The 11,115-nt window shown below is 38.0% G+C and overlaps 1 protein-coding gene across 8 annotated transcripts in view; it reads left to right on the top strand.

Moving 5' to 3' along the window:
• The window catches only part of hth (homothorax), a 282,966-nt gene extending 274,452 nt beyond the window's left edge, over positions 1-8,514 (top strand). For 5 of the 8 annotated variants that reach the window (XM_053757907.2, XM_053757910.2, XM_053757909.2 and 2 more), the window contains 3 exons: positions 38-96; positions 3,180-3,376; positions 4,526-8,514. In XM_053757907.2, the coding sequence (XP_053613882.1) occupies positions 38-96; positions 3,180-3,352 (232 nt within the window). In that variant the 3' untranslated portion in view covers positions 3,353-3,376; positions 4,526-8,514. The remainder of the gene's footprint in view (positions 1-37; positions 97-3,179; positions 3,377-4,525) is intronic. The other 3 variants (XM_053757911.2, XM_053757913.2, XM_053757914.2) reach the window with 1 other exon arrangement.
• The last annotated feature ends 2,601 nt before the right edge of the window (positions 8,515-11,115 follow it).

Genomic DNA, 11,115 nt, shown 5'->3' on the forward strand with positions numbered 1-11,115 from the left:
GGAAATAAATATAATAAAATATGTTTTTTTGTTTCAGGTTTATCAACGCGAGACGTAGGATAGTGCAACCGATGATAGACCAGTCAAATAGAGCAGGTAACATTTTTCTTATACATCTATTTTCTAATGTATCAAAGAAAAAAAAAACTTTCTTTATGGTCTAAATTCCCTCGAGTGTTGCGAAATTCGCTTCACGTGTTCGAATTTTTAAAAAGTCGATTCATAGACTCCGCTAGTAGGAAATATAAATTACACCGGACTTCGTCCATTTCAGAGAAGCAATAATTCGAATTCAGCCATCAATAGACATTACGTTCACGTGTGGTTCGAAATTCGAATTCCGGTGCACGTTCGAGACTTTGAAGTCGAAAATTGAATTTGCCGACCACAGAGTACGAGTGCCTTCATACAGTATGCAGTCATGCAGCTGAGTAACCGGCGTCCCACGGGGCAAGCCATCTTTCCCTAGCTTTTAGCGCTGACCAGCCACGAGTTATGTGCGCCGCGTCTCTCTAACCTACTGCGCCCAGCTGCGCTCTCAAATAATGACTAGATTAAAGAAGCTATCTACTGCTTTGAGAGCAACGAGAAAAACATAAAATAAGTGACGAGGAAAAACTTTTCGTCGACAATATGTAATAGAATTACAAACGACCAATTCTATTTTTACTTTGTAATTGTAGCACAGTCCATAAAACGTTCCCGGGCCCCGCACGCAGCTAACAAAAATTCCACCCTGGAAAAAAAGGACATCGCAGAAAAAGGGCTTACTCTTGCGAACGCCGGGAACGCAAGAAGGGTAAAAAAGAATAATGTCCGAATTCGTTGACCCGTCCCGGGCGATCCATCACTCGCCCCTCCGCTGACTATCGCCGATGTATGCTCGCCCGGTACCTTTATCTAGATGTGTGGATGTATTCGAGGGCCTCGCCTATTCGGGATTAGAGATCTTTCTCCCTTTTTGTCTGTCCGTAATTTCGTGGAGCGAGTAAATGTTGTATTTTAATTCGGCGTGCACGTTTTTAATAAACCGAACGGATCGAGAGCCGCGACTGATGAGAGCAACACGATTTAATCCTCGCGAAAAGCTCAATAAACGATTGGTCGGAAATAGCGGACGATGGCCGCGCTCGAACGAATTGTAATTTACAGGCTGGCACGGTAATGGCGTCGCATCAGAGAGCAATTTATGCCCTTATAATAAATTCATTAGCCAGCGCCGTCGTTCCGAGCTGAAACACCGTATATATGGCCACTAGCAGTCGAACCACTGACAGCGTTATGTCTGACTACACGCACACACGTTACCGCCGACGTATTAATAAACCACGAGGCTATTACGTCGGTACAGTGGTATATGACAAAAAGGAGAGTTATTGGCGGACGATTAATAGAAACAAAAAGCGAGCGATTGAGTTGTTACGTTATATATTCTAGCAGCAGAGGCGAAGTGGGCCAAATTCGGAGCAGGGGAATGCCCACGGCACGCACCAGGAATACATAAGCGCGAGCGGCCGAACTGCAAATAATATAGTGATTGGGATCGCCTTTTGGCTTGACCACAGGAAATGCGGTGGCCATTTTCTTTAGTCCATTGCCAAAACAATTTTCCATCTATCGTCCACCCTCCGGTTTTTCCATTTTGCGTCGTCGGCAAACTTGGCGGCGTTCACATCCGCCAGTTTGGCTGGGGACATTAGGAATTGCTTTGTTTTATGCTATTTGTTTTAAATCTACAATTTATGTGTTCCTAGCTAAACTACTCGATGTATTCTAAAGATAACATTTCACCCATAACAATACGCGATCAAGGTCGAATCTTAGATTACCGCTTACTAAATCATAGTTTCCTAGTACCGGGGAGCGTGCCGGGGGCTCCGTTATTGCTTCCTGTTATCCTGGTAGCAGGAGCCACGCTCCACCGGGCACCGAGATTCCTATTATGGCAAGTTTGGCAAAAAAACTGCCCAAACTGCTTCGTAAGGCATTGTGAAAGTGGGATTAATTTTTGGCCACACAAAAGAAATATATTTAAGGGGAAATTTATTGAAGTGGTGCACGCCGACTGCAAGCGCACGCGTTACACATTGTCGAAAAGTAAAAATGTAATTATATGAATGTAAAAATTTATACACTTCTTGTAGTAAAGTACGGAAGATTGTACTTATTACTGTAAATTAAAGTAACTAATAACTACTATTATTTCAGAAGGCTCACGTACGCTTCGTTCCACAGTGCAACAATGAATTTCATATGTCCGTGACAAACCCAAAAAATTATCTGATAGGAACAAGAAACGGATCAATTTTAACCAAACATAAATTAATGCGCACATTTCTACAAGAAATACATCAATGTGTATTTGTGCGGAAATCTCGGGAGCCAATGGCGCGTACCACCATAAAGGCCCCATGAGGACGAAGGAAATCGTCCACTATAATGGGCGAAAACCATTATTGTACTATTGATAATCCCAGGGAAATATGGCAATCGGAAACCATAACAGTTCTGTGGTAAAATTGAGCGAATTTCTATCTACCGCGGCCGCGATTATTTGCATTGGAAGTTTTTTTTATTCGTGAGCAATAAAAGTCTGACTTTTCGTATTGATTTAGTGCTCGCTCGAGGGAATCATTACTTGTATGAGTATCATAATTACTACTATTTGCAGATTGTTAGAGTTACTTGTTGGAACTATTCTTGCTCCAATTCTACTTAAACATTATTATTAGTATTTTCGCGTATAGAACTGAAGGCCTACCACGAAACATACAAACGCATAGCACGTTACTAACGTCCACACGCTGTCTGTTTTCCCATATCATATGTTTCTTTTGTTATTTTCATACGCGATAGTTTCCAACATAATTGATTGAACGATAGATGATATCTATCTATGCTTTAGAAGCCTTTGGAAGCCTTGTTCCTGTTCCTAAAAACAATTAATGCTATTAGAATTTACCAAAGCAACAGATGCTTTAAAAAAACCAAGGTCTTTATGACATGAGTCTGTACATATTTGCGTTAAATAAAAAATACTGAATGCAATCTTTTTTCACCCATTAAACCTAGTTTCCACTACTGAAATACCAACCAGTTCCAATCACTGATCCCAAGCGGTTTCCACTGCTCATATCCAGTTGAAACTGGTTCGGCAGCCGGCCTAATTAACCGTCCAGTGTTCTACCCCGCAGTGTTCCCTCACGCGGGCCCCAGCGGCGCGTACAGTCCGGAGGCTACCATGGGCTACATGATGGATGGTCAGCAGATGATGCACAGGCCCCCGACGGACCCCGCGTTCCACCAGGGGTACGCGCATTATCCAGCGGAGTACTATGGCCACCATCTCTAATGCAGTCTGCACGTTAATGTACATGTAAGTTTTTTTTATTTATTCATTTAATTTCTCATGCATTACGAGCGAGAGACCAATGTACGAGAGGCGGGCTTAATAGTGTTTTTTATTATTTCGAAGAAATATCTATGAACGACGCGTTTCCGCCCTAAAATAGGTCCATATTCCGTCGATAATGTCGCATGTGGCGACTAGAAGATAATGGACAGCTGGACAATTATCCCAAACAGGGATAACGTCAAGCCGGTCCTAAAATCAAAGCTGAATCTTTAAATTTGAAAGAATTATTTTCTACACAGATATCGGGGCTTCGGGCGTTATAGCCATTAGGCTATAACCTCGGTATTAACCGAGCACAAGAATGAGAGAGAGAGAGAGAGTAGAAATACCAATGAAAGCAGTTATTTTAGTGTAAAATGTAGACATAAGTAATGTTTTTGTGGACACAGGTAACGTTACTATAACTTCTGTGGACAATAGCTTCGAAAGCCAAGCGCAGCGGATTTCCCAGTACGAACTAAACCGTGTCTGAGCATGTTAATGGTCTAGACTTATGTGGGATACCTTCTGTATACTTATGTGGTCCTGGTACTTCTTGTGTATTACAATACATTTGTAATCCTGCGGAGTCATCTATATAGGTTGAAATCACTAGGTACTTATTTGGAAATCAACTAAATGTTATTGTTTGGTCCAAGTACAATTTTGAAAATGTTGTTATTTGAACTACTATACGTATTGAAAGTGATAAAATGGTTACTTCTTAGTAAAAATAAACACGAAGTAACAGTAGAATAGTGGTTATTAATTAATAAGTACGAAATACCTAACTATCATGGCGAAATTATATGAAAGATCAAACCAAATTGTGAGCGACTAGATATTGCCCGGGGCTTCGCTCCCGTGAGAATTTTGAGATAAAACATAGCCTATAGCAATTTTGGATAATATATCTTTCTAATGGTGAAAGAATTTTTAAAATCGGTTCGGTAGTTTCGGAGATTACCCACCTTAAACATACAAACTCACAAACGCGTACCTCTTTATAATAATAGTAAGATAGCTGAAGCTATCAAGAAAACGACTATATAAAAGAGCATGACGAATAGTTTTCATTTTAAAATACCTACAATGTTAATGTTTACTAAGCTAATTATATTTCCGTTTCAGATATGAATAACAGAAAGAGCGTAGGGCAGCTACGGCGCAGGGAGCCGTGGACGCGAAGCGACACGACGCGACAAATGTCAGGCGACGCGACGCAACACTTGTCGTGCGACGCGACGCGACAACAGGAGAACGATGCTACACTGTACATAAAGCGATACCTTTTGTAATATTTGAAACAGTATACGATCTCCTAACGTAAGGTTAAAGTCAACTTTAATGTTTAATTAACTGTAAATGTAAATTTACGACACTTTGGACGTTGCGTACCTTATAAATAATACGGTTTTATCACTCAACAATAGGCGCATGATCAATGTAACAATAACATGGTTTGATAGTTATCTTATATTTATAGCTAAATGTGTATTGTTATTACGTAAATATAAATAAATAATTGATTAGTCGTAAGATGTATCTATCATGGAAGTATCGTGGGTCGCTGGACGGTACTAGAATTGGGGATTGTAAAGTATTAAGTTATTTTTGGTATGGTTATTCTTACGAAGTCGCGGCGAAGGATGCGCGGGCGCAGGTGTGTCGCCAAAATATGTTGCCTGAAAATGATTATGACAGATCTTCTGTATTGTCAAATCTTATTTCATAAATAGGCGAATAATATTTTTTAAACTGTTGAGAAACGGTTCAGCATAGTTATCATATCACAAATCCACTTTTACGAACTAGGTTAAGTAATTTATTTATTATTCCCTATTCATTTTTCTACTATCGTGCATTCTATGCATATTTTCCCGATGCCTTAGCAACTTAAGCAATAAATGCCTTACTTATTTCACTAGCCGTAATCATATTATTATTATTAAAAGTCTGTCATAATTCAAAACGGTCTAATTTCAAACTAATTTAGTTCCAATTTCAAAAAATAACTGTCAATTCGCCCGCGCTTGCGTCCGCCGTCGCCGCTGCTTGTATCTTGCGACATCACATCGCACCACAAACCTATTTTTTTGGTAGTTTGTGTTGCTTCTGTTACCTTTCTCACCAACATAGCTCAAATTGTACTTCTATCGTCAATTTTCTGTTCTTGTATTGTGATGGTAATAAGTTTTAACAACAATGGCGAATAATGAAGTTTGATTAGAACTTTTGAATTATTTTGAATATCGTAACTAATTTAAAGTCTGATAGAATGTCAATTCTGCCGTTTCTTTTTTAAATAATAGCAGAGATAAAGCCGTATCTAAGTTAATGCTTTCAAATCAACATGGCGACCCTGCCAGTTTTGTCCAACTTCTCTATTCAACGTTGCACATAACATTTTAATGTAAGTTTATTGCGATCTCGATACAAAACGTTTCATTGTCCTAAACACTAGTTTCATAATTTTGCGTTACAGGTGAATAACATATCTCGATATATATATTTATTAATTAAAATAATGATATTGTGAATTATATTATCGTTTCACCTTGCCTTGGTGTTCACTAAAGTAGCACATTTGTAACCAATGTATACGACGACAAAAAATGATATTTTACATGTTGAAAAAGAGATTTTTAGGTATATTTTGTCTCGTATTTATACCTGACATTTGCCTTCCACGTTACCAGGAGACCATGAAATTTTATTGTTCTTTCGCGCGTAGAGGCTTGCGGATCGAACGAAACTTCGACTTGTTCATTCATTGAACATTTTGACCAATTAATTGTGCGAAATGAAAGCAAAACCGTAGATATTGTTTGAAAATTGTGACATATAAACGGTGTATAGTGATTTTGTTCGATTCGTCAGCCTCTGGCTCGCACTAGATGTTAAATAGTAACAAAATTCGTGTGATTTCCGTGACTGATATGTATTGTGAGCTTCTCTTAGATTACAATTGTTTGTTTCACTGTTCCGTGGAGGAAAAAGATACGATTAGTAAAATACATTTTACGGTGATATAGATGTTTTAATGTACAAGTACAGTCTGCTCCTATTTAGATGGGAAAAACTGTCAATAAACAACGAATCGGTTTATAAACTTTTCTGAGTATTACAATATTTGTCATTCTATTTATCACTGATATGATACGACTCAATTTTATAAAGCACCATTTTGTTTTTTCCGGTAGCAAAAGTTAATAATGCGGGGAGTAAAAAATATGTAATATATTATACTCCAGTGTTACTTGATATTAAATTATTTATTTTTACATATTATGGTATTTACGAGACATAGCACGAACAAATTTTGGTAGTTCTCAGATCTTTTCCATCCATTAATCAATCATTTATAAAATTGACATTACCACATTAAAGTCGGATAGCAAAACTAGTCTTTGTTAAAATTTTAAAATTTGTAATTACTCCGAGAACCACCCTTTCAATTTGCAATCGCGTGGTCGCAGCCAGACAAGTCGTTGTTAATATAGTCACGTGTTCAAAGCGTAAAATTTAAAACGATACTAATTTATTGTTGTCAAATTTTCCTACTCGTTTCGGAACAGACTGTACCAATCAGTGAACCACGGGACATCGTATCAATGTATCTAATCCTGAAAATACTATAAGTAATGCTTTGCATTACAGCCTTATGCCATGTATACGAACGGGAGCTATAAAAAAACCTGGTTACGGTAAAATTCGGAATTATCCGGAAACTAGCTTTATACTAGGGTAAACCACCATTGTATTTAAAATCACGCGCGACATACTTTTTGAGAGGCGACGCGCTACGGATGTAATCTGAACTAAATTCTTTAGGTTATGGGCCCAGAGACCAAATGTTTATTTAGAGACTGGCCTGTGTCACCACTTTCTGAATTTTTATACTGTAATCTGAAAGATAAACTAACCACTAGATAAATCTGCCTGATATGATGGGCCAGTTAGCCCTAAAACTTGTGAAACACAATTTAACGGTATCTGGTCGATATGTTACAGCCTGTGCTATCAGATACTTTATCAGCTAGCAGTGATATAGGCCCTAAATTAATTAGTTACACGATTATTTAACTTTTTTTTTAAACAGTGCATAATTTTATACAAAGATGGCGCCACTGCGCTCGCCTTTCGAAAACATCGTGTCAATTTTAGTGTCATTAGAAGATTTGTTATCTTTTGTAAATATTCTTATTGTCAAATTAATAGCGCCATTTTACTTTGTATAAACCGTTTCGTTTGCTGCTAGGTCTCAATGTACGGCCTACGTCACAGTGGCGCCCTCTATATGAAAGTAGACATGAAAATGTAAGCTATTTTAGATAAAGTGTTTTCGTTTATCACCAATTTTGTTTATGAGGGCGCCACATGCGCGTACGCCATTTTAGATTGGATTTCGGACCTTTTCTTTCTCAAAACCATGCCTTTGTTGATATTTCACATTAATTATTGTTATTGGCAATGTGTGTAATATATTTTTATTATGAGAAAAATCTTAAATAGTAGTTATTAGGTATTAATGTATTAATTGAAGAATTTTATTTTGATTTTTCTCTTTATTATATATGTATATGTACATTATATATAATGATTTGAAAGTCATCAAGTTATTGTAAATATAGTGTACTAAAAAGGACATTTTGCGTCTGTCAGCGGAATATTTCAATTATTGAAAGTATGGAGATGAAAAAGTTAATTATATATTTGTATTGTATAATTTCGGCGAGGTACATATTATTATAAATATAAAGTATACACTGATAGTGACAGAGGTGCAGCTAGGCTTCGGTGATATGGGCAACGCTCTTTTTGGGGGCCGCAAAAGATTCATTTTTAAATCTGAAACGATTATGCAATTCCAAATTCAAATCTATGCACTTCTTTTTACACCAAGACCAATGAAATTCAAATAAAACGGCTATTATGGCCAATATTGCTCGAATAAAATGTAAAAAATGTGATTTTCGCCCAGGGCCCGTTGGTTCTAGCTACGCCACTGATAGTGAACGGTTTATATAACACTAGCAAACGCTGACGGAACGACGAGAGACCCGGACGGAACTGTGTCGGCATTATGAATGCTACGATTGTGTAAAAAATATTAAAACCCTAAAAAAAAATATTTTGTTTCATTTGAAATTCGAACCTTTGATGTTTAAATAAATTTTAACGATATTGATGGGTAGCTGCGGGAGTGGCAACAGGCTGCCCTCGACAGGGATACGTGGAAGAAGGAAAGGGAGGCCTTTGCCCAACAGTGGGACACATCGACAGGCTAGAAAACATATTAGAAAAGTTAAAATTATTTCAACATCGATATAAATTTTTCATGCCAGCGCTCCGCACTGTCGCTAAACTTTGACGGATTCGGCATACATTGCTCGTCTTTCATTGCAGTGCATAAAAGCACTCATACTAACAACGCAATGTTCATGCATTCGCGTCGACGTATGTCCAAGTTCGGCGATAGTGTGGAGCCAGTATCAAACAAAGAAAACACAAGAAATATCACATAATAACAAGATTAATATTTCTTATAAAGCGAGTCTGAATGCTAACCCTAGTGTCAGATTTCATTCAAGTCGCTCAAAGGCATCTGACATTACTCTTACGACTACCGACATCTAGTGGCTTGTAGATAGTCTCGTATTTGCAAACTATACACTCATCTAGTGTGCATAAGCGGTGGTGGCCTAGTAATTAAGACCTTCATTCGGCCTGTGATCTAAAGTTCCCAAATTAGAATCCTACTCGCGCCACCAGAGTTGGTATACCAGTCTTGACTCATGTATATTAGTTTTCATAGACCACCACTTGCTTCCGGTGAAGGAAAACATCGTGAGCAGCCTTTTCACCAGTTTAGTTCACCAGTGTAATCCAAGTACCTGCCATTAGATGGCGGGGTATGTAGTCATAAAAGTAATGTCAGATGCCTTTAGGAAAACTAGGAAAGCGGTCCGTCGTCGGCTTCGAGGCTCAATGACTGAGGAAACAGAGAAAACGCTCAGATTACAAAGAGAGAGAGATTTAGATGTGAAAGACAAATCTCAACAATATTGGAATGGATGATCGTGTGAGAGACTCATGCGGCCGGAGCTAAGTGCACAAGCTAGTACATATAATACTAGCCGCCCGACCCGGCTTCGCTCGAGTAAAACCATCCTATACACCTAAACCTTCCTCTTGAATCACTCTATTACTAGACGTTGCCCGGGGCTTCGCTCCCGTGGGAATTTTGAGATAAAATACAGCCTATAGCAATCTTGGATAATGGACCTTTCTAATGGTGAAAGAATTTTTGAAATCGGTCCGGTAGTTTCGGAGATTACACGCCTCAAACATACAAACATGTAAACTATTACCTTTTTATAATAATAGTATAGAAGTATAGACAAAACCCGCATCAAAATCCGATGCGTAGTTTTAAAGATCTAAGCATACATAAGGACAGACAGACAGCGGGTATCAACTTCTAGCTGCGAATTGCGATGTAAAAAATACCCTATGTGTTAGGAATAACACAGGAACCTGAAACCTGAAAAGGTTATACAAGAACCTGGAAAGGTTATATTCTACCCGTGTACAAAATTTCATAACAATCCGACCAACAGATATTGCGTGAAAGAGTAAGAAACTCACACACACACATCATTATAAACTTTCGCATTTATAATACTAGTTGCGCCCCGGTGCTTTGCACCCGTGGGAATTTCGGGATAAAAAGTACTCTATGTGCTATAACCAGGTTATATTTTACCCGTGTACCAAATTCTACAACAATCCAAAAATAGATTTTGCGTGAAAAAGTAACAAACAGACACACACACGTACATCCTCACAAACTTACGCGTTTACAATATTACTTTATTCCCTTTTATTCCAAAACATATATTACATTAGGTAGCACACACACGTAACTCCAGGTCTCCACCCGGTTACATAACACATTTCCATCTCAAAAACAACGTTATTTATCAAATCGTCGCGAGGTGTTCGCGCCGTCGAAACTTTGTCTTATTTATGGCAGACCATAGACGGAAAACACGTAGTGGAATACCACTATATAGCACAGTCAACAGCACTTCAACCTAACCAAATTCATTGCAAACTCCCCGCTATAGAGGTTCATGCAGGATAACTTGATGTGCTGTTGACTGTACAAAACAAAGTCGCGCTCAGTCTGTCTGTTTCGAAAGCTTTCTTCTTTTAAACCACACAATGGATTTTGATGCAGTTTCCGATGTTATTAAGATATATTTTTTTCCCGAAGGTCGAGAGAAGACGCGAGCTTTGTCTGATATAAATGTCGGTTGCAAACAATTTAAGGCAACATCTCGATTTTTTTTGAAGATTTTACCCATTTACGAGTAGAGATGTCATCAACTCTACAGGAGCTGCAGCACATACAGGAGGATTTGACCTCCTACGTACATTTTACTGATAAATTCGTGTAAACCTAGTGAAAATGTATTCGTAATTTATTTCTGTTATGTTTGTTGTATAATTTTGTGTAAATATTTGTCAAAATTGTCGCCTGTATGTATGCAGTACTAGTAAATAAACGTTTTATCTACATTAAAACTTATTTTATTATACTAAAACGATGTAACAATTAATTAAGTTTATGGTGGCGCAACATTGGCAATACCTTTGATATCCCAAAAAATTACGATTAACAGGGACAGTTGACGTTAAAAATACAAAACAAA

The sequence above is a fragment of the Plodia interpunctella genome, chromosome 17, assembly GCF_027563975.2.
Source record: "Plodia interpunctella isolate USDA-ARS_2022_Savannah chromosome 17, ilPloInte3.2, whole genome shotgun sequence".
NCBI lineage: Eukaryota > Metazoa > Arthropoda > Insecta > Lepidoptera > Pyralidae > Plodia > Plodia interpunctella.